Source organism: Bombus bifarius, unplaced genomic scaffold, assembly GCF_011952205.1.
Source record: "Bombus bifarius isolate JDL3187 unplaced genomic scaffold, Bbif_JDL3187 scf7180000009243, whole genome shotgun sequence".
Classification (NCBI taxonomy): domain Eukaryota; kingdom Metazoa; phylum Arthropoda; class Insecta; order Hymenoptera; family Apidae; genus Bombus; species Bombus bifarius.
The window spans coordinates 552942-578212 of record NW_022884989.1 but is presented as its reverse complement, the minus strand read 5'-3'; the positions used below and the strand labels follow the sequence as shown (position 1 = coordinate 578212).

Genomic DNA, 25271 nt, shown 5'->3' with positions numbered 1-25271 from the left:
TAGTTATAGTCACTCGCCATGATCATACGTAGTGATCTTTATTACTACCGGAGACTATAGTCGTTGGTTATGAAGTGATCTCCCTATATTATGCCTGATTATGGTCGAATTTAGCGTTCATATTTTTTTAGAATAGTCCGAAGAGAAAAGTGTTAACAGGATGAAATTATGTTATTAAGTCATAATCGTATTTGTAACGATGGCTCTCTTTATTATACGTACGTTTTATTGGTTAAATTATATCATGCGTAATATTATTATTAAACGAAATTTGTTTGTCAACATATTATTATTAATGTTATTTCGCTGACGAATGATACAGTATTAAAAGCACTTTCATTATAAATAAAATTTTGCAAATGAATTTACTTTATGCATGCTTGTATATTCAATTACACATATAATTTGATATATAAACGAATAAAAGTTAAACGTAGCTTTTAACGTTGTTTGCATGATATCGTGCCATTGGTTTTAAAAAGTGGAAGCTGCAACAAACGAATAAAAGAATTGATTTTGTGAATAACACGTTGAAATAAATACGTTCGTTAAAATGATAGATATCCTGTATACATACAAATTGCCAGATCAAGTTTGTCTTTACGAATAATATGAAAGAAACAAACCACCACAAACAATAAAATATACGTGAGCTCAAGAAAGTATTTGAACATTAATCATAGACAAATTTTCATAAATGTATTACGTGCAAAATAGAAAATATTCTGCTTAATCAACATCGTAATGAGTCACGAGTATTATAGTAAAGTTTGAAACACAATTGAAAACGTGCACAAAATCTACAAGATATTTATTGCAAACATATGTACATCTGAAACAAGTTACAAAAGTATTTAAAAGATTAATTAATCTTAATTATCTTCTACATTAGTAAACCTCGATATGTACTGAAATTTAGTATACAAATGAAATAACCACGGTATTAGTATGCATAGCGTATAATAATATTTTTACGTAGTATATGTGTTGATTTCAAATTTTACCATCGCGATGGTGACAGACATGTTTTATTATGGTGCTAATGAAATTTCAAAAGGTTTTATGTAATATACATGATACATCAAAATTTTCCATGCTAAGTATTCAAATACTTTCATTAATCGCTATACCTATATAAAACGTAGGAATATGTTACTATTCGCTGTCCAGAAATTGTCTGACTCGATCCCATCTTAAGCACTTAAGACATAAAAAACACTTGTCTCCGAATAATTAATTTCCTCCGTTGACTCGACAACCCGTCAAGAAGAACGCTAAATTGAACCATACTACTATAAAACCAGGTCATCAAAGATCGCCAAATTCGTAAGAACCCTGAACCTTGTTCCATATGTTGTCCGTGTTGCTCGATACAGGAAACACGATCGTAGAGAATTGAAATCGAATGGCAGCTCTGAATAAAGCTAAAGAAGCGAGAGTAGAAGGCTGAGGTAGAGACCGACCGGTCAACCGTAATATTCCTTTTATTTTCTTTTCATTTTGTCGTGCCGTCTCTGTAGCGGCAGCTACGGTCGCCGATGCTCGCCGAGGAAAAAGTAATATCGTTCTAAAGAAAGCTTGCCTGGTGTACAGACTCAGTGAAAATTCGATAAAACAAACTCGCTGTACAACTGGTTCGGCTTCCGGTACGCTTGCAGGATGGATCTTGGACAAGTTATCGTTCGACATAGCGGCTAGGCGTGGCAGCCATCAAAGTTTCGCGACGTGAAATCACCGTGGGAACATCGAGCCGATCGAATCGGCAACCGTGAAATTCGCACGACAGATTTTCTCGTGAGACTCGGCTGGAAAATGTTCCATAGATCGGGTGTCGGCTTTCGTGATCGATAAAAACCCTGACCCGATGCGCGCCAGGATACGAGAGCAATGTAATATTGACTGAAGCGACGCGGGACGTTCGAGATGCGACCTATCGTCCTATCCGGTTTCGCGGGAACTCCGTAAGCCTGTAAAATACCGCTGTAAAGCTCGCCGCGAGCTTCTTCTTTCGCGTTACCGAGAAAGAAGAGCGCGTAAAACAGGGGACACCGAAGCAACTTCGATGAAAGGCGGTGAAGGTTTTTCGTAAAATCGATGCTTTTGTTTACGGAATATGTGAAAAGGAGGATCGTGTGTGTGAAAGGAGTGGGTCGGACGATGTCGAGTATTTTAATAATAGAATTACCCAATTCGTTAAAACGCCAGGTTCCCATTTGCTTCTCTCTTTAATTATTTAAAATATGTGGAAGCTTCTGGGAAAATTGGTGGACTTACTGAAACGACAACGCGATTATTTTCCGCATATCATTTCCATTACGATCAGGAACTCCTAATTTTGTCATTTTCACTTATTCGTGTACTTTGTTGGTCTGTTCACTATTTGCGGTTTCGTAGGATATTTTACACGTTGAAGCAAGATTCTCCATGCAAATCAAGTTATTCGGATACTGAAAATATATTCGGCACGAAAGAGTCTTTAATAAGTAAATACATATTCATGTCTTGATGGTCGTTGAAGTGGATCGGGGAACTAATTACAAGTTGATAGAGGAACCGGCGCGATAAGGCACTAGAGAAACTAGATGAAACTTTTGACGAATCCTATATTCATAGCATAAATAATTTATGGCTATTCTAAACCCATCGTACACTCACGTACAAACATATTCAAATTATAATAAATTTCGGATGAAACTTTGATATCATCAAGGATTAATTATTCTTTTTTTCCGTTCTTTCGACCTCATACTAAGTTCAAAGGGAAAAAGCAAACGATTTTTATATCATAGTACCTTCCTTTTAGACTTTCTTGGATAAGTTTCTTTGAAAAAATAATATTTTCTATTAATTCTAACGAGTATATCGGAATTTAATTTCGTTTATTATCTATAAAATTTATTTACATTGCCTTAAGAATAAAAGAAGAAAATATCTTTTGTGTCTCCATTCCTTTATATGCAATTCGTAAACATCGAATTAGGACCATTAAAAACTAACTAATTCCTATTATGTCGTCTACATATTTCATAATAATTTGGACAACTAAGATAACTTGCTATTTATCTCACATAACAAAAGTATATACGATATATTGCATACTGATATAATGCTGGTATTCGCGAATCATTCTATCGTGTTGCTACTTGTTTCAGCTCGTTCAATTTTTATATCGAGTTAAATTTCTTTAAATTAACAAAATACAATAAAAATGCTGTAGTTTGTAGAAAAAAATTTTTTACTAATTCAATAACCAAAGATCGTAGGTCTTATTCATTAATATCATATTCATCTCGAACTGGACTCGTACATACTGGATTGCGAAAGCTTTACCAACATTATATCACTTTCACGAGAATTCAAAACCATGACAAATACACTATATCTGTGGATGATGAGGAGAAAGAGTAGGTTCTATTTACCGAGATAAAAATGAAAAAACGGTGTATTAAGAAGGGAGCTTGTGGAACAAATGACAGAGCTTTCAAGCTTTCTGTATAAGAATCGACAAGAAACGTGTGCCGCTTACTCGCGGTCTGATTTATGCCTGATCGTAAGAATTCCGACGCGCTGAATGTATCCCCGTCATATCGATTCCCTGTCGTACTTATCTCCCCTGTATGGAGTTACTTAACCAGAGGGATCTCGAAAGATACGATAAAATAACGTCGGTGCGTACATTTATGGAATGGAGTTAATTTCTGAATTAACACAACTCGTTACCTTCGAAACGCGTTTGCTGCAACGTTCTTGTTTTTCATGCGTTCCACGCGGTTTATATCGGATCATAAAATCACTCGAAATTCGCATAGAATCTCCATCATGCGAAAGAAAAATTATCTTTTATCAATCGTTAATAAACATGTATTTTTGTAAAAAAAAAAACAAATAAACATAATGCGCTATGGTTTAAAGTCAATTTTTTTCGAAAATAAATATAGAATAAAAATAAATAAATAATAATGTGTAACGTTTAATTAATTAATAACTTATTACAGTTCAATGTTGTATAGATGTAACAGTGAGTATAGAAGAATTAAACGGAATTAAGCAAAGATTATTCAGATTCGTTGAACGACCGTGCTAATTTCATTGCCTGTAATCTAACCTCAACTGACGAAAGTAAATTAATTGGAACCGACCCTATAACGCTGGATTTACATCGAAGTGGAACATCGATTTGCCATCTCGTCCGGTACACCGGACACTGGATGCAGACTTCCTCCTGCGTCACATCCGGTCGTCTTTTCCTTTCTTATCGTGAACAACGCAACACGCGCCAGTTCCAAGAAACTCATTTTTCTCGATCTAGCCACGAGCTCGTACGGACGTCCGCAATCAATACACCGTTGCATGCTGTTTTTTCTTTTTTTTTTTTCGTCTAACCAAGCTTTTTTGCCTACAACTTGGTTGACCTCTCGGAAGCTAGGTTCTCGGAAAATGTCGTCGTACCAGCAGAAACTTTTGGAAGAATCTCAAAGTCACTCGATAAATTTGCAACGATCCCGGTCGATTCCTTTGTTGCCACCGCGTTCTCAGAACTTTCGTTTTATTTATCGTCTGTCATGCTATGCAGAGAGTTCCTTAAGAGTGGAGTAAACTTTTTCAAAGAAAACTTTTCTACCTCGTTTGTTGTGTAATTTTTGAGTTCATCGTCGGTGCATTTTATAATCCAAATCTGTATCATTCGCTACGTTGCTATCGTGTGAATTTTAAAGGAAAAAGTTCGATTTGTATAGCGTATATAAGTTGATTGTTACGATAAAAAGCATAACGATCGTTGTTCGAATATAATTTTTAAAGCAGGACTTCGAATGCTATGTAATAATTGTGAAAAAGATTCCAACATTTAGAACGATCTTTTCATCGCTTCGATTCTAAGAAAACTTAAAATGAAGTTGAATGAAAGAAGACATTACTTGTGACAAATACATATTATTTATAAATCTTGGTCATAATATATTTCACTTACTGATGTTTCAAAAAATCAATTGATCTCGCTTCGTTCTTTCATAAGGAAGATTTAAAGATGAAAGTATCTTTCAATAAAATATTAGAACCTGTCATCCAGTGATCCGCTGCTGTTTCAAGTTTCATATCTTCAAAATGTTTTGGTAGCAACATTAAAAAGTTACAGTATATAAAACACCATTTCAACACACCATTTCAATACTGTCTTACCATATTCACGATCGCCTAACTTCAACGAAATTTGATCACGATCTTCGTGCACAATAATTTACCAATTAATAATACTACTTAATTGACAAGTTACATCTTGCAGATTACAGACTTGTTTTCCGTCTTTGTTGACGTAACGCAAGGAAATTGATCAGTATCTTTAGTTTGCGACTTGTGATTTATAAAGTACTTGCAAGGTACTAATACCTAATATTGGTTCAATTTGTACAAGTTAAGCCAGATCAAACGCACAGTTTCCCTTTTCTCTCTATCCAACGCTTCTCCTTCTTTCGAAGTTTATCAAACTAGCTGTCAAACTGGCAAGTTTCTCGAAGTGACGCATCGCTTCCGGCATCCTTGTGCCCGAGGGTGACGGTGTCAAAGTCACGACAACGTTCACCGAACGGACGGAGAATCGAAGATTCAGGGTGACGCGAAACTGGTGAAACTGGAAGCTGAATTGTATGTAATTGACCCGGCAGGAACAAAGCTCGCTCGTTAATCAATGGTGACGTAGGGCTGACGTCACGTCCCACGGGTTGGCGCAATGCAGGCACGCTTACTGGTCCATTTATTTACCATTAACGGCTCATTAGTGTGCCAGCATTCATCTGTCTGGCCTGCATGCAACTGGCCTCGCTCTTTTCACGCGGCAGAGAAACGGGCCTATTTCTACTCCAATTGCTCGGATCGCTTTCACTCATGTCGATTCTAGCTCGTTCCATTTGGTTCTTGCCATCGGTACCTTTTATCGAGTGGTTCAGTGATTTAGAGGAATTTGAAGGATATTATATGTGAAGACTACAGAGGCAGAACATTGCAGGTGTATAATTTTTCTTCAGTTCCTCGATTATTACGACACAGTCCAAATAAACCGTCGCAAATCATTTGAAAGTAGATAAATGGATTCGCAAAGTTTGGTAAAAAATATATGATGCAATAAACGATATTATGACTAGACTGTGAATATTTATGCGGATTTATATTTCTATGAATATGATTAAAAAGATAGGATGCATGTAGAAAATTGTTTTACCGTAAGAATTATAATGCACTTCGAAAACTGCGAAAGTCTTGAAATAGGAAGCATTAACGCGAATATCTTCCTATATTGACACTTGCAAAAATGAAATTAGCTATTAAGTTATAGGTGAAATTGGTCAAAGATGGTAAATTACGTCTGGAAGTAACAATTGTTAAGTGGAGTAACAATCGCATTATCGATATTTTTTGTTCAACTGATTAAAAGGACGGACAATTTAATTTAAATGTACAGGTATATAAATGCGCGGGCAAATAAATTAGTATTAATAAAGTTTAAAAGTCTGGCCAGTAATTTCGCGAATCGAGATTTAAATTAAAGCTTGATTTTATTTTCGCGACATTTTTCAGAAATTCTAGTAAATCCAATAATTGGCAAAGAGAATATGCAGGAAGCATTAAACTGTTACAGGACATCCAGCATTTTCGTTAAGTTCGATCTTTTCTTTTATTTTACAGAAGCTAACCTCGCGCTAAAGATATCGTTGGAGCTTATTAAAAATAGATAGTATTGTTTGACTTTGCACCGGCGTATTTCACAAAAGGTAGCTTTCTCCCTATAAAATACGATGAACCGAACGCAGCGCAGTTTGCGTTCCTGCGATAAGCGAGAATAAAATTATACGCAGCGGCCGTAAGCCCCGCAACGTTAATCCTGTCACGGTGGAGCGTCGTAAAAGATTACGACTACGTGCTGAGAAACGGTCACTTCTTTCTCGGCTGCGGCAACGTATGCAAACAACGCTCGACCGACTATTCTCTTTTTGTCGACGACCAACGGCGAAAACAAATTTCACCCTCTCGCCTTTCGCCTGGAGAATCACGGCTCGAATGAAAATTTCAACGGTGAGAAAATCGAGTTTCTCAGATCGAATATAAAAAAAAAGCAGGGAAAGGGGCAAAGAACGGGAGGAAAAAGAGACGAGTCACGTTGCTATAAAATCGTGGCACACTAGCCTGCCGATTTTTAGCTTGATCGTAAAGGGTATGCACCGTGCTTCTGCAGAGATGTATAGAAGTAGGTATATAAGAAACATGATATGTATAACATAGAGGACGAACGAGTGCTAGAGAAATCGGAGGAAAAGGAAAGGTTAATAGATAGCGAGACTGTTCTAAGGTATTTCACAGTACGTTCAAAGGGTGGAAAGCGAGTTATTACCTTCCCGTATTACTGTTACGTTCGTACGTGTATCGACTACGCATTTTATTCGACGGTCGGTACGCTTCTTTGGATTTTATTTGCCCGCTCGCTGCTCCGTAAATCTCGACGATGGGGTAGATTCACGGTTAACCTTCCGGTTCTTATAACTCAGATTACGATGCAACGAAGAAATTTTCTTTTCTGTAAATTACAATTTTTTTTTTATTATATTTCGTTATTTTCATAGAAGTTTCATTCAACTGTGAAAAATTGAACGATGTAAAAAAATTGCAATACGATAGGATCGCAATGTATCAGTATTCATTCAGTCGTTCATTTGGATAATGAACCTACGAGAACTTGCGATTAGCATAAAACGGGTGGAATTAAAAAAGAAGCAATATTCGAACGTTATCCGAACAACTAAGACAAAGAGCGATTAAAGCACATACATATTTCGACGTTTGTGAAGAACGAGCAGAACTCAAAGACATCCAAGTTAAAACGGTCAGTTACGATAGGTAGCGTTCAGAAGCAATGGCGTGTCCAAGTTTCCAGAGGGACTGTCTCGCCTCCGTGTAATTAAACTTCCCAGCTCTTAGGAACTGGCGTGGATCCGAACAAACAGCATCTAGCAGCATCTGACTAACTCCTTCCCGGCAGTGAAGTCGAAGCTGCTCGTTACGACTCGAAAGCGATAAATGTGTTTCCTTGTTGTCGGTCGCCATCACTGCGCGTGTTTTCAACCAGCAGCGAAGAGAAACAGTCGAGCAGAATATGTAGCGTCGCGTAATTCGCGACATGAATTTTTAAATACGAATGAAACATTTATGAACGATTCGTTTGCCCGTAGTCGCTCGCAAACGAGACGAATTTTTTCGCGGGGCGTTCCGTTAATGTTTAACCATTTGCCGTCGAACGTAATGTACGAATAAACGAAAAAAGCGAACGAATAAATATTCTCGTAGGGTCATTACGTGAAGTTTCTATACCGCTTTTATTTTTTCATGGAAAGTGGTTGGCTCTTATTGCAACGCGCAAACAACGCGATCATCCGAATCGGCGATTCGTCAAAAATTGATGTTTAATTAATCAATACGTTTTAAAAATATGTGATTTCTCGGGAATATTTTCTCTCGTGTCAATTCGGGACGAGTAGTTAGGAGGGTGGAAAAATAAGTTCGTGAAATGAGATTGAAAAGCCGAGATGGATCCGCTACACGATACTGCAACGGTTATTGTTAATTGAAATGCAATTTGTAGTGTATTTCTAGTTAACTGTATTGTTGTGCGTTACTACGATGTAGGCTCCGATATAGATTCATTTGTAACAGCAATTAATTAGAATAGTAGAATTTCTGAAACGCTCAGCTGTAATTTCAGTGCAATTTGAGCGTACATTGTCAATACGTTGACTACATTCCATATCGAATTCGTATATTAAATTCTGTGGGTATATATGTTCCATACTGAATTTAAATAGGAAAATGATCGGAGGAATAAATATTTAACATGATATAATTCATTTAATGAACTCGCGTCGCTCGGTACACAAATTTTCAGCGAATTTCAATTTCTACAATATCAAAAAGCAAGATAGCTTCAACGACGTAGCAAAAATCTCGTCAGATCCGCGAATAAGCCGACGAGTTAGACGCGATAATAAGTCGTCAACTGAATAAATACAATTTTAACGATTACGCGTTTCAAGTTCGTTTTAAAATTGAATACTTTCGATAAATCCTATATTTTCTTCTCATAAAAATATATTTTCGTCTTAAAACGAAGATCAACGTTCTACGTAAACATTTTACCCGTACCAAGTACAAATCATCCCACGAAATATAGCTAATTTAAGCTGATTTCAATGGGTGGGTGTCATTAGACGGAAGAAGGAGGTGGGCGCGAATGGGCCTGGGTGGTTCGATAAATACCGATCACGTAGGCGCGACCCGTGCAACGAAACGCACATCCATTCCCGGTTACTGAGGAGCAACGGCCCACCACGATAATGTCCGGATTCGTATTCCCACGTGGTGCTAGGATCATGTAGATCCGCCTGCCATTATCGGGAAATCCGCCTATCGAAAACGTGATACCCGTCTTTTGCGGCGCGTAAATCAAACCGCATACTGCTGCCGTAGGTATATTCCAGGACGCTTTTACACGTGGCCTGATCCCGTCTGCTGGAGGGATTTAGCGATTCCACCTTGACCAATTACCGTCGATACGGATCTGAGAGTTTTCTCGGACCGTTTGACCCGACGAACAGCTAAAAGATCGATCTTGGCTAAAATAGCCGATACGTTTCTAATGGGAGAAAAAGATCGTAATTCGAGGAAAAGATCGACCGAGGAAATTGGAAAAAGAGGAATAATAGAACGATCGTGGTCAGTCTAGGTTTGCAGGATCGATGATGAAGCTATGTACAGATCAGTACGTAACTATGTATCGGATCAGTGCGCTTGCGATCCAAATGGTCGAAATTTCACTTTACTATTTTCTCGTTGGTAATGACGATTTCGATCGGTGATTTTTTATCGGTGTCTTTGTACGAATTGTCAGCCAGTCCATCTGCACCGTTCCCGAAATATTTTCTGTAGAGCGGTGGAATAATTTTAGGGTGTATCGCGTGGTAGAAACGTTAGGTGATACGTTATTCTTTTATACGAGCGAAAGTTAATATCGGTTTGCTTTACTTTCCTCTAACTTTTTTACAGTGTTGGATATTGTTGAAGTGGTCACCACTTCTAAGAAAACTTTACATCTGGTCTTTTTAGTTTTCTCAAGCACTAGAGCCATCGACAACGTGTAGACAAAAGACTGCGACGAAGACAGACCATAAACAGTAGACAGGCGACGTTGGCTTGGGGGTTTTCAGTTGTTGAGTAACACTGCTAGCGTGTGGATCTGGACCAGCTGAAATTGTATTCTTACTTATAATTACACTTCTATTTAAATATATTTTCTGCCTTACAATTTATCCACGAATTTGCTCTGTTTACACATCGAATAACCTCAACAGATATTTAATCGTTATTTATTAATTTCTGATCTTCTATTTGAAACAAGTTTCTGATTCAGATATAACCCGATTAACACATTCACACCTGCCAACGCGAAATTACATCGTTTGTCGCATATAGTTTTATTGCATTATCGAAACATTAATGCGATAATGTAGAGAAAAATCCAATAACGGAATTCAATAATGAAAGGAATATCGAGAATCAAAGTGTATTATACAAAAGGGAGAAAAGAATTTTAATAAATAGATCATTCGAACTAAAGATAATCTTTAGAGAGATATTTTAATCTTTTCGCGGCTGATCTCATACATATACGTAATATCGTACTTATTCCAACGAGTTATTACCAAACTAAACCATACACGTATGCATTTTTCACAAGATCTACCTTCATTTTTAGTGTATTCTATTTTATTTACGGAACTGTCAAAAACGAGTTGTTCCTAATATATTATTAGTAATCGATAGAAAATAAATTTCTTCCATATTTTACAAGAAATTCAATCTTCAAATAGTTAAAGCTGACTACAAACGCTTAATCGATATTTTGCATTGTACATGACAGTTGCGCTCACAATGACGATCGTAATAGACTATACACGATCTAAAATTATTCAGATCTACAAAATACGACGTTCAAAAAGCTAATTCGTCCGTCGACGACGATACAACAGTGTCAAGTATTCCGTTTAATCAGATCGTACGCGCTTCATTGCGAAGCGTGCGAATAATTTGCCGAAAGTTCTCTCTCGATTCTTATTGGAATCAGTCAGTGTGTGACCTAGATCGAACATAATCGAGGTGTTACGCGAGATCGTAAAGCTGACCGGCGCGTGGGGTCGATGCGAAGGCATCCTTTTGCGCGAGTGAACGTGATAGTTGCCAAATCCAATCAAGCCGATAATTGATGCGGCGTCCGGCGACGGTGTAGGTCAGTCCAATGTTTTCCGTTTAAATAAATCAAAAGGCCGATCGAACGAATTTAAAACGCACGAACAAAACAAAAAAGGAAGAAAAACGGGGACAGAGGGTGGGAAAGGGAAGAGAGGGCGGATGTTCGACGGTTCGATTGATTTAACCGTAACTTCGGTTGCGTCTGGCTGGATTATCAAGAATTTAACGAACCATTGAAAAAGTTCACCGGCTGCCTCCTGCCCGCGTTATTTAATTATTCCTTCGTGTTCGATGAATTCCGACCGAATCGAATCGAAGGCGTGAGCGATACAGATGCAGGCGAACCGGACACGCGCGATTAACGCGTTCCACCGTTCCTTTGTGCGAGTTATTCGATTGTGAACTAGATTTCAGATTTGGGAAAGAAAATATGGAACGTACAAATTGTTGGTCGAATTGTATTATTTTGTTTATTCCTATATTTTTACCGCTAGCCTTTATTTCGAGTTATAACTTAAAACAACAAGAATGTAAAAAATGTTGTATAAAAACGGTTCGCAATTTAGATATACCCGAATTCACGGTGTTTCCTGGAATAGTGTTATATATTTTTTTATTGAGAATCTTGTTGAGATATGTATAATTTTCTGTGCTGGACTGGATTAAATGCGTAGTAGAGATACTTGTATGTGGGTATCAGTGTGTGGAGGTAGGTGTGTGCGCGGCGTCTCGAAAACAGATGAATGTAAACTATTCAGTGGGTTAACAGTCGGGTATAGAAGAAAGTGCTGAGACGCGTGCAAGTGTGTATCGATGAATATATAAGGAATCGTCCATAAAATAAATATATTACTATTCTAATATTAATCCCAAGTATAAATTTAGTGTTCCTATAACATTATTTCGGTTTCAAAGATCCACAATTCTCAACAAATCTAAATTGCGTGTATTAATTAATTATATAATTTCTTTCTGTTGTTCGTCTATTAGTTTGAAGAGAAGAATATTAAGCCCAAACGAAAAATTACAATAGACGAGGTACGTAGATAAAAATAACGTGAAATATATCGCTGGAAGTCACGAAATAAAATTATCGTGAAATCATTCTTCCGCAGGGAAGATGGACACATCTGGATTAAGCTTCATTTGCCTCGTTCCAATTTAACAGGTTACGATAAAATCTATGTATTATAGTAAGAATAAAGTTAATTTATCAAGCTTATAGGATCCCTTACTTTTTTTTCGATCCGATAGAATCGTTCATAGTAACGATCTTCTATAATAATTATTTTGGGAAGCGTATCGTCAGATACTTCAGTACGTGTATTCGAATTAAAAGCGCTTGTAATTACAAGAATATAGAAATTTGACATTGGACGTTACAGAGTTTTATACTTAAAGCTTTAAGAACAATGCAAACACTTTCCGAACCATGATCGACCATTTGTTAAATATTGGTAAATGGCAATCAACGCCTGAAAGGGTGTTCTTCTTGTCAAGATGGCGAAGCTCCTTCGTCGGAATTCCTTATTCATTCGACTTGATTCAAAGAAAGACACCGTCTTATTTCGATGCTTTTCCAAGACCTTTCATCGAAGATTTATAAATATTAATGGCCGTGAAAATTGTATATACACCGACGGAAGATCTCCATGAAAACGTTGGCTGTAAGTTTCCGCGAGAGATTTATGCGACGACCGATTTGTATTCGAAATTCACGAATACCCCGCGAGTTCCCCCTCCCCTCTTTTTCCCGTTTTCATTGATATTTGCTGTGATATTCCATGGCTGTTATTCGATTTTCCGAGCTTACTCGTAGCTTTCTGATCGTTTGTAAATATCTCTTTCGATCGGCAAATGGACTTAACAGGTGACGAGAAGCAAAGAAAATGCTAATTCCTTGCCGTTCATAGGGAAGAAAGCTCTCCAGGGTTTTACAAATAGAATTCCAGCTACACCGCCGTCGCATCTTTGTCGTTCCTGATCTCTTCACGATATAGCGCAACTACTAAGAGACTTGTACAAGCTCTTAGATATATTGTTACAAGTTGTACATCCTAAATGCAATTATGTGTAACGCATTTATTGATATATGTCGTCTGTGAAAGGTTGAACGCGAAATAACGAAGCGAATTAAGACTCCGAAACTCTCCACTTCGTATCGAACCTCGACAGTTTGAGGTCTGAAGAGTGTATTGTTTCTCTGGAAGGGAAGCAGATTGTTAGCTCCAAGAGACACGAGGCTCGATTGTGCATATTGCATTAATCGGCATATTAGATTCGCTCTTAGTTTCGCAGCTGTATAGGGGGAAGAGAAGAGAGAAAGGAGAGGCAGACGATTGGGAAACGTTGAAGAGGCAAAGCAAGGGGGCGCACCCTGGCGTAATCGCGCGGTATTCTGTCTCTGGCCTTCTCACCGGTCGTCTCCGTTCTGTGCCGACGAGGGTTCCGCACAAGAGGCGAAATAAGAGCCATTTCAATTGTGGCGAGTTAAACCGCCAGCAATTACCGTTAAAATTACACGATACTTACCGGGCCACCGAAATTCTGCATTGCGGCAGCCTCTATTATTTCGCAGCCGGGTCGTCTCGGCTACGTAGCTACGCGTTCCATTGTGAACCGAACATGATGCTGACCGACTCTTCGCGACCACCTGCGCAAGCCTTCTCTTTAGCTGTACACAGGTGCACGCCAATTGGACACGCCGTTGGATTTATCCGTAGCAATGTTCGTTGTCGTGGATGCGCTTCTCCGCTCCATCTGCTCTATCGAGAAACTTCTGAGGAGAGGAGGCGAGGATGAACAAATTTTTATCCATATATTTTATAAAAAATCATTCGGATTTACAGAATATCCACTGTTGTTGATTTATGGAATTTTTATGAAAAATTGGCCGTTGTGACTATATTGATAATAATAGTTTTTTTATATTTTATGATGAATCAATCAAATTGCACCATTCAAATATACATCGTTGTAAATCTATTCGATTGTTGTGAAAAACTAGTAACGATAACAGCTCTAGTAATGACAAGCGTGGGTAAGGCATAATGAACTCGGAGAAAATTTTCTTTATAAAGAAGAGAAATATTTTTCTTTTTTAAGGGAAATTGCTGAGTTTGTTTGAAATTAATCTGCCCATATTTCCTAATAATAAGTTTTAATATAGTTCATGGATTTTTTTTTTTGACTACCAATAGTGCACAATTTTCCGATTATTACTCTATTTCATTTACTTTCTTCGTTCGTTGGTTTCTCCTATTCTCTCTCCCTGTTGTCCTTTTTATTTTTGTATTTTCCATTCCAACAAATGATATTAAATTTCCAATTGATCATCGTTATCATATTTCTACATCCATCTACGTTTGTTCACACACATGCACGCATACTTTATGAAATATTGTTACAGAATTCGTGATCAATATATTGACAATAATTTAATAGCGCTATGGGGTTTAATTTTGTAAAATGTAAATCAGAGTATCGGTGGTAGATGATTCTTTGCTACCATGCATTTCAATGCTATCAATATCATTGACAGAAATTTTACTAAGGTGTAAAACATAAATTAACGGCATAGTTAATGTATTTCTGATATTCTGCGTGAACAAATACGCTTAATGTAGTCGATATTCTATATTACAGAATTAATGGACCACGTTGAAAATTCGGCCATGAATTATGATAATTAATAAAGGTGTATTTACGCAAGAATTCGGATCATTGAATTTACCTTCCTATAAAGCGGAAATATGGTCAGTGAATAATAATTAGTTACGCCGTTACACAAGATACGATTTAGTGAAACAAATGGCACATCTAAATCGTACATTCAATTTGCAAGCAACAATGAAAATGTTGATTTGATTAAATTCTTTATAATCTAATGATTCAATATTATTCGATAGTACTAAGGTAAAATTAAAATTTCAATGTATAATTTCATTTCGTTGTAATATGTATAAATCTTTTATTCGCCAAATCAATTTTTGGATCTTCGATCTTTTGCTTAAGCATCGAAAGTTTCCTACCAAATTCGAGAATCTCCAAGAGCTTTATTTGTTCATAAATCATTTCACGGTATTTTTATTTTATCGTAATTTTATCAGAAGAGATCCAGCAAATAGAATAACATAATTAATTACTTACCTGATATATTAGACTTTTATTAGACTATTAAATAACTATAATAATATTATAATTAATAGACTATTAAATAATAATAGACTATAACAAGTTATACATATTAAAATGAATTAAACGTGATTAAAGTGAAATATGGGATTGTTAAAATGTTTGGTAATGGCTCCAATTTTTAATAAGACATTTACTATTCCATTTGACAAAAAATAAAGATAAAAATATAAAAACTATGTAAAATGTATAAAATGTTGCTGTGATAAGCAACTGTGATAAGCGAGACACAGTAGCAGTCTGATTACATTATTGAAGAAATTCCAAAAGGTATCTGTTCTCTTCGGGTCAGCTTAATGATATTGATCTTAGCTCGTAGATGATTGCCACGTCCGAAGAATTCTTCCTGCTGACTTTTCACGGTTTCGGTATGTCAGCTGGCTCTTGATGAAGCAAACTGTGCAATGTTTGCGAAACCTCGACGACGGGAATCCTTAGGAGCCCAGAAACTATCCAACGAATCCAAGACCAATACAACATATTCTTTGCAGTAGTCAGTTACTATTCTTGACCCAAACAAAAAAGGGCGGAAGAAGAGTTGAAACGAACTAGCAAACGGTGTAGTCTCTTCTGTGTTTCGAAGAAACCAAGAATCAACATCAACTTGTATCTGTATTGCATTGTAACGATACTTAAGACAAATTTTCTTATGGTTTCCCATTCCTCGATAAAATTCTGACTATGTGAGAAAGAACCATAATAATCGTACGTTATTATGTGCCATTGACTGGTAGGTACATTGAACAAAAGAAACAATCCAATGCGTGTTGTGTCAGACGCACCTTATCTTTACAATGGGAGGCGTATAAATAAGGAAACGTTTACTCGCATAAATGCGACTAGGTCGTAACACGAAGAATTTTATATCTATTGCTTTTCTAAAATATATAGTTTGAAAATATATTTCTTATATTTCTTATTTCGTGTACCGATTACGAATGAAATTAAGTTGGAACTTAAAAAATTCTATAAAAATAGAAAAGACATGAAAAGCGCGCGAGTGATAATCTTCCCTTAATTCCTGCGTAAAGTTACTTTTATTGCGAATAGAATTTACCACGCTACTATTTCATTCCTAATCATTGACACACAGGTAGCTCTGCATTTTTCTCAAAAACACAATAACTGAATATAATAAAGTTCAATAAAAAAAATGTACATTAGTTTAAAAATAAAAATAATAAAGGAATAATAAAGCGAAACAAATCGCGATGTTTCATTCTGTCGCAGAATCTGTTGGGCAGACTCAACGATTTGCGTAATCCTCGAATGGTGGTTGGACAACGTAGCGCGTCGAAATATCGTTGGTTGGTCCCGACGAAAGCGATCCACAAATTCGTCCCGTCCCGATCGTCGAAACCACAATTTTAACCGAACGGTCGTAATTAAACGGACTAAAACTGGATAATTGATGAGGCACGTGTAGGAGGGGAGTATTGGCAATATTGGTAACGGTCGGATATCCGAACATAAATCGAACGAATACTCATACATGTATATAAACATACACTTTATTATGATAATTTATAATTGCATTCGTATTCACAATGAATATGCGCAATAACGTATTGTAATTAGATGTATAAACTGGTCTATGGAGTAATAACCTAGACTAATCAAGTTTTGCGGCTAATTATATACGGCCCACGTACAGACTCAATTACACGTCGATCTCTCGTATCACGTTCGTTTCGATTTCAAATTGATTTTTATCAAATTTTGATCGAGAAAGGATCCAGTTGACACAGGAGCAACCAATGTGTATTTTAATGCGATGCCTTGTTTATAGCATTTCTTATTGGTATTCTTAAAGGTATGCGTGATATCGTTTTAATTTTACGATAAACGTGTTCTTAAAACGTACCAAATCCTTTTCGTTTGTGAAAACGGAATTACCATCCATCATTTTCACCAGTTTGGTAATTCTAAAATAAAAAGATACCATTAAATTTCTGATCGATTCAAACCATTGTTATAAATCTATCGTTATATTTTAGATTCTCGTCGCTAATGATCCAGAAGTCAACGCGACGTTAAATTGTTATTTAGAAAAATGAGGCAAAGGAAGAAGAGGCAAAGAATCCTTATTTTTTTTATTAAGGTTCTTTGACCACTGTAAAGATCATGAAACGTCAGATCGACGCGGAATCTTATCCCGTTCGTCTACATTATAGACACCCAACGACGATCGACTCTCGTGGAACAATCGACCCTGCCAATCAGAAATTTCGCCGGGAAATGAAAATGCGAAAGTAACGCGACAGGTAGTTTTCTGCGAATCGTTTCGAACTCTGTATTCCCCGAAAATTGGTAGGAACTGAACTTGGTTTGGCGATTCAACACGAACCTCGAAATGTATCGTTGGATTTGTTCGGTTTCGCGTGTGTGTATGTCAGGAGCGTTGAGCCGTTTCACACATTTCTGTTTTACCATTTACCTGTTTTCTTTCTTCTTTTTTTTTTTTTACATAGGTAGCTTCTTTGTGACACATTGTTTTCCGTGAAATAAGTTCGTTTAAGCTCATTTTTATCCATAGGCTTCAGTTCTGTGTACAAACAGAATACAATAAATATATGGGGAATAAAAATTGTAAAAATTCGCGTTCTCGTACGATACTCGATCCGTAAGATTGAAAAACGATGCCGTAGGTTGTTTTCTCTTTTTATTCGTGTTGTACTGTACACAATAAGCGATGAACAACTCTCGTCTGTTCGCCTTATTCGCTGAGCAATTATTGTAACAATTTCGGTACCGTTCTGGTAGGAAAGCATAGCTATATAAATACTTCTCCGTTACCTATTCGTTACGATAATAAAATAACGTTTACATCGCCGTCTGAAGGAATTAACTGGGTCCTTAAATTACGTCGATTCCATTACAACACCGTTTCCAAATGAAAAGTATCGTCGTACCAGCTTTTCCGAACACTCAGTCGCTCTGGTTCATATGCACGCGTATTTTTAAACGCTAATCTCGATTTTAAAGAATCAAGCAAATAATATTCGCATGAATTTCGTCGCGTGTACACGAAGTGTTGCGTGTTTCGATCGACGAAAGAAATATTTAAATATCGAGGATATAAAATATAAAATATTTCTAAATAAATACGATCTTATCCTTACAAATTCCTCGTGTCTGATCAAACTTTTATTTTGATCGAATCCTAACACAAACGTGATTTTCTAAAAAATATATCGTTCACACAACACCAAGCGACACGATTCAACCGAAGCAGCGTCGGCGTTCGTGCGACAGCACATTTAAAAAAATATTTCATCTTGATCGAATCGACCTTCAGCGACTACCGATTCTCTAGCGACCTCGTTGCTGGAATCTCGTTCGTAACTGACAACGAGATCGATCCTCAGAAGCAGTTTCGTGAGGTAAATTGCTGCTTGGTCAATGACAGTCTCCTCTGTTTCATCACCAACGTGCTTCGATTCGAAAATTTTCGACGAGAAAAGAGGGATACGGGGGAATACGTGAATGAGGAGGAATGCGTGGGTCGTAAGAGGAGATAGAACGTATACATGAACCAACGCAAACGTTATCTACAAATTCACGTCACGTTCGTGCATCTTGACATCCACGAATCTTATTTGAAGCTTCCATTGCGCGACTTTCTCTCTCTCTCTCTCTCTTTCTCTCTCTCTCTCTCTCTTTCTTTCACATCTAATGCTCTCGAGAGCGACCGATTTGATGAAATTTGCGTGAGAAATTCACTCGAATTATTATTACTCAAACGTACAATATCGTAGTAGAGAATTGTTCAATAAGCATCGCCGAACTTTTCGATGTTTTCTCGAATCTTTTTTTTTGTTAGTATACAGCGTATATACATTGGTCTTCCATTAAGTTTTGGCAACGTTTCGACGAGGGCGTTCGTTTAAAGCGACGATTTACGACTACAGGCAAGCACGGGTGTGCAATCAACGAAAAGAACGAAAAAATAAAAGCGGAAAAGAAACGAAAGAAACGTGCTGCGTCACTTTCGACCACGTTCGAACGAGAAACTTGGACGTTCTATCGAACCAAAAGATACACAAAAGAACTCGCCGCCATCGGACTTCCTTTTAATTGAAAACCGTTTCTCCTTCTGACGTTTCTAAGAGTGCAGCAACACACGATTTCTCGGTTTACCGATGGAAAGACGGTAGCTACGATCGATCCGTCTATCTTGCTGGAGGACGTCGAACGAGTTTCCCTTTCGTTCCGATTCACCGATCGTCGGTTTCATCGGTTGCTTTTAAATGAAACTTCGATTGATTGGTTGTACGTTGCCGACCTGGTTTAATCTAGGTCGGAGAATATTCCGAAATCGGGTTGTTTTTACCTATCATTAATTCCTGAATATTTGTTGCTTCTGATTAAGAAGAATTGAAATGCTGAAATGAATTTAATAAATTGTTGGAATGTCATTTTTTATTTCTACTTATTTCCTTCCAAAATTTTTCCTTCCAAATATTCTATATATGTATGAAAAAAAGAATAGATTTATTGGGTGAAAGAAATAAGATAAAATAATGTTGGAAAGACGAGCGTAGTCATAGATCGAAAAGTAAAACGATTATTTATATTCCTTCGATTACAGTATCATTGTTAATCTGCCAGCTATTACTAACTCGTGTAATACACGTTTAAGCAAGTTTATATTTTTAAGAAAATAATTAAAAAAGTGAAACCTAAATATTATAGATATTATAATTTATAATATTTTACTTCGAATATTTTATATATTTCTGTATATTACGTACGTTCTGTACATACTTGCACCTTGAAAATCTCTCATAAGCGCATAAATATCCGCAATCAAATTATTATCTCTCGCAATCAACATTTTAACACATAGATATTAAATCGTGCTTTAGCCAAACGTTCGATACGTTGCCGAACAAAGCTCATCGAAGAATGACGTACATCATTATTATCTTTTCTCTTTCTTCCATCGACGCATACTTCCTTACTCGATTTTCTTACAAAAGCCATACCAAACGGCCAGAAACGCCGATACGTTTAATTAAACGCTAAATATTGGCACCGTGTAATTACATATGTGCGGAGAACTACGTGTCCGGCAATTAGAGACAAAACACGTACAGAAGAACGATCCGAGAAAAACGATTATGACGATAGCGAGTCGATTGTGTACGTGTCTCTGTAATACTGCCCGATCATCCTCGATGCACGTGTGAAAAATAAATTTCAGAGTAACTTGACTCTCTGTTCGATCAAAGTTCGCCGTGTCGTGTCGTCGCGAAATAGGGACCAATTAATATGGTTAATTAACTATATTTACACATTTACCAAGGGCTTCTCCGATCATATCTCAGTCCATTGTTATCAATATTGTCCGCTATGAACGCATGCGTCTCTGTCTCGTAGGAACGACGTAGAGAAAGAAAAATACTCTTCGAAACGACGCTTCTGCGGAAGAAAAGCGTAAACCAGATTTCACCCTCGTGATCGTGTAATTTTCTCTATCGATCGGTCGTACAAGGTCTTCGCGATATTTTCAACGTATCACGAACGTCGTGTATTTTGTCGTATGCTTCGTCGATCCGCGTATTTCTCGAAAAAAGAACGATCATTAAGGGGTTCTGGGTTAAGGCTTCGTTTACGAATCGACTCTCGTTAGATTCTTGTTTCGCTCCTTTCGTTCCCCAATCGAACGTTTCCTCTCGAAATCCCTCTCGATCGCGAGAAAAAAATTACACGGAAGAAACCCAGCGAACGGGTAGCATCGCGACGAGCGCTGCTTCTCTGAGAACGTCGAAAGCACACTCAAAGTACAGCGAATAATTGTTTAAAAACACGTCGACGCTACCTCGACGATAGTAGTAACTATATAACCAACGCCGATCAGTTACTCGTCCAAAAGATTATCGCCACACTCCAACTACGTTACTCTCATTTTTATTTCGATTAGAACCTTTCATCGCTTCGTTTCGTATTACCCGAAGGTAGACTATAAACGGGGAACCTAGTCGATGCGCAGCTCGCTTGGTCCTCTTCAATGAAAACGCAGTCGTTGTGATCGATGTCTGCTACAGCCGCGGTGCTTATCGCGATACATATCGTAGACATCGAATACTTAAATATCGTAACTCGTTTTCCGGAACGTTTTCTCGACTTGGCGTATTTCTCGGCCATCTCGTGACATTTCACTGGTCGCCGCATACACCCGGAGTGTGACGCGAAAAAACGCGGAAACAACCACCTATATTTTCGTCTTCCGTTTCTTCTCCTTTCGTTCGCATTGTCAGAGACTGAAACACGTGAAAAGTAGCCGAGAGTACCAACAAGTCTTAGACTCGCAGCTGTTCGAGCCACGAACACATCGACAGACAGAAACTCGTCGAACTGCCAGCGTTTAAGGCGAGAGGATGAGAAACAGAGACATAGGTGGAGAGTTAGTCGAAGAGTTTCGCGAGCTAGAGCGTCTCCAGGAGGTTCTGGACGAGAAGCGCGGGAGCGGTCACGCGTGCCTTTCCCTTTCTAGACTGTCTACAGGTACGTACGTTGCAACGAGGCGCTCGCTCCAGCTGTTCCGACTTGTTGCTGTCCTGCTCGAGCTGCACTGACACGCTGGCGACACGCGGTGTCGAACAACCGCCCTGCTGCAACAGACAATTCGACATGTTTGAAGGGGAACCCTGACGTTTACTGCCTCGTCGAGTGTACACGGGTTGGAACACGCGTCGAGGGGACTACCGCCCCGGATCGCCGATCGTGGCTAATCAACCCCGCATGCGGATCAACGCCTCTGACTTTTCGTTGTTTCGCCGCGGCTAAACAGGTGGTTCATCTGTCGCTTATTTTCTACTTTACAGGGAGAATGTGGGTTTCGACGAGCGTGGTTGAATTCAAGGAGAATATTGTGAGAATTTTGTGAGATATCGAAGGCTGACAAGCGAGTATATCGCCGGGCGTAAGTATTAGGGTCATCTACGCTTTACGCAATTATTGAAAAAGTTTAGCAGAATTCTACTTGGCTGGTATTTTACATTATAAGGTACTTAACACGTGATATAGGAATGAAATAGGAAATTTATAATAAAATAGTCGTATAAAAAATCAATAGTAGTGTTTTGGTGTTGTGTGGATTTATAATAGGTTTAAGAATCGGTCGAAGGGCGAGTTTGTAAATTCTAAATTATTAATATTTACTTTCAGGTAATACCGAATAATTTGTTGAAATATAACTTGACAGGCTCCAAAATTTGAAATCCACGATTTTCTGGTGTGTAACAAGAGAATTAAATTACTCGATAAATTAGTATAATATTTTCTAATATTAATATATTCTGCAATAGCGAATCGAAAGTACTTCACTCGATAACAAAAATAGAAAGTTCATGCAATCACGAGAAATATAAGGAAAAGAGTATTTGTAACAATCGATAGGAAACGTTCGATCGAAAAAACAGAAGGGAAAAAGAACGACAGAATGGAAGAAAGAGACGTCGGTTCAAAGTGGGCAAGTTTCTACAGGGTTGAATCGTTAACGACTGGAACGAATTGTGCCGAAGCACTGAGTGAGCACTGCTGTGAATGGGCGCGGCAGTGAAGAAAGGGGCAGGAACGAACGTAGAACGAGAGGGAACAGGAAGAAGCTCTAGCGGAGCCGAATCTATTTAATTAGAATTATGGCGATACGACGTAACCGAAGAATCTCAAGTAATCTGTCAATGAGTTTAACAGGTCACCGGAAGCGTCGACTAGCTCGCGGTATCCGACTTTCCTTCCACTAATTCGTTCAATTACTTTTATCACGACATTTTCCACGACATAGAAGGGAAAGACTCTCAAGTTCGCAGGCGAAATGAAGCGAACGTCGCCGAAAGAATGACGGAAATATTAAAACGCGCGGATCAAAGGGAAAGGGTCATAAAGCAGGATGAACGTCAAGCGGTCTTGAAACTTAATAGAAGTATTAATATTATGTAGCCGTTTCCGATCGTGTCGTTTCTACCGTAGAACCAATTTCAACGATCAAGGAGAAACTAATAAATTTTATTATCAGAAGTTTTATAATTTCACTCGAGCGATATAGCATTGCGAGTCGTAATTAATTATTGTTGTAACACAATGGTATTATGATGCGCTGGTGTTACGGATTATCGTACAAGTTTCGACAATATATTTTATAGGTAAAAATAAATATAACGCTGTAAGTGATTTATCGTCAAGTTGCAGAAAATATATGAGGCAGGAAGTAATGGATTTATTTCCAGATAAATGATATTCCTGTTTCGTATTGATTTAGTGAATTAAACATAGCGAATTAAATAAATTAAGTGATAAATCGGTTTATAAACTAATCCAGTCGCATGTTGGTTTTACGTTGTCTCTATGTATTTTCGTATTCGAAGTACATATAATATTATTCATAAGCCTCTAACGCATCAGTGTACTATAGAATTTATTCGATACGTAAATAATTAATTCAGCAAATTTGTCTTGTATCTATCAACGCGTAACGTTAATATTATTTATTTACTTATTTATTTTTTGGTCCTATACAATGTTAAAAATAAAAGCACCACTTTGTTCGCCTTCAAAATCAACTTTTTTATAACGTTTTCAAGGACTTTTGTTTATACAATATTTTCGTACTAGCTTTAGCCGTAGAACACGTTCATTCCCCAATTATTTATATGGTGCAGGAATGTGAATGACAAAAGATAATTGTGCAGGGGAATGAGTTTTCTTCGAAGGAAGAGTAAAAATTCGATATGAAAGTCTTTTGTCGATAGTTTCGTTTTCTTTTTTTTTTTTTTTTTGAGAAAATCAAATTTCAGAGATTTGTGAAATATATTATATCATATAATTTTCACATTTGATTCGATGATACTCGATTTTGCATGATATTCGCCATGAATATTATCTAAATAGAAATGAAAATTACTGACCGACAAGCAGATATTTCCTTGATGTTGATGCGCCCGACGACGAGATTCACTTTGTAGCTGCCACGCGCGTATATACAGATCGCCACGATATACGAGGCCACCTCGTTTCGCTCGTAACATCAGATGCCATCTGAAACGTAAATATACAAAACATATTTCAGGCAGCTCCAAATACGATCAAAATTTTAAATGATCTCTTCGAATAGGACAATAAATATTCACTTCAGCACATTATTTACGAGGTCGTAGAATTTTCCACATTTCCAGACTTATTAATAATCAATCACGTGTCACCAGATAAAGTGCAGATAAAATAGCAAACTTCGATAAATTTGAATCGTTTTAAATTGTTTTTATTGTTTCTAAATTTATAACAAAAGCGGAATGAAGATATTAAAAGCTGTAATAGTCTGTATAATTTGACAATTAAATGTAAAATTACTTATAATAAAATTCGCAATACTTTTCGAACTTTTACTATTTTAACCACATCTTCGACAGTTTAATTCTATTAAACGTATAACATTTTACGTATAAAGTTAGTATACAATTTATTTCATAATAATATTATACTAAATTTAATATTATTACACAATACGTGTATATGAGATTGTGTATAACGCATTAACCGGACGAACAGACAATTTTAACTCATTAAACGTAACAAAAGAACGAAATTTTCTCATATAATGCTTCATTCTCGGTGAATTCGAACGCGTCACCTAAATAAAACGAATAATCTTGTATTTGTTGATTTAAAACGACAGAGATCGAAAAATGTCGATCCCTTGGCTTCGTAATAAGAGAGGAAACATGCATCTAAGGTAGGCATGCAAAATAAATTGCCAGACGGTCGCAAGTCATGGTTTGCATTCACCG

General features: G+C 37.3%; 1 protein-coding gene across 3 annotated transcripts in view; it reads right to left on the bottom strand.

Moving 5' to 3' along the window:
• Positions 1-16975: 16975 nt before the first annotated feature.
• The window catches only part of LOC117214864 (protein O-mannosyl-transferase TMTC1-like), a 280632-nt gene continuing 272336 nt past the window's right edge, over positions 16976-25271 (bottom strand). The window contains exons 14-15 of one of the 3 annotated variants that reach the window (XM_033461239.1): positions 24393-24522; positions 16976-22097 (exon numbers count right to left, since the gene is read on the bottom strand). In XM_033461239.1, coding sequence (XP_033317130.1) covers positions 21912-22097; positions 24393-24522 — 316 coding nt within the window. In that variant the 3' untranslated portion in view covers positions 16976-21911. Of the gene's footprint in view, positions 22098-24392; positions 24523-25271 lie in introns of those variants that run through there. The other 2 variants (XM_033461240.1, XM_033461241.1) reach the window with 2 other exon arrangements.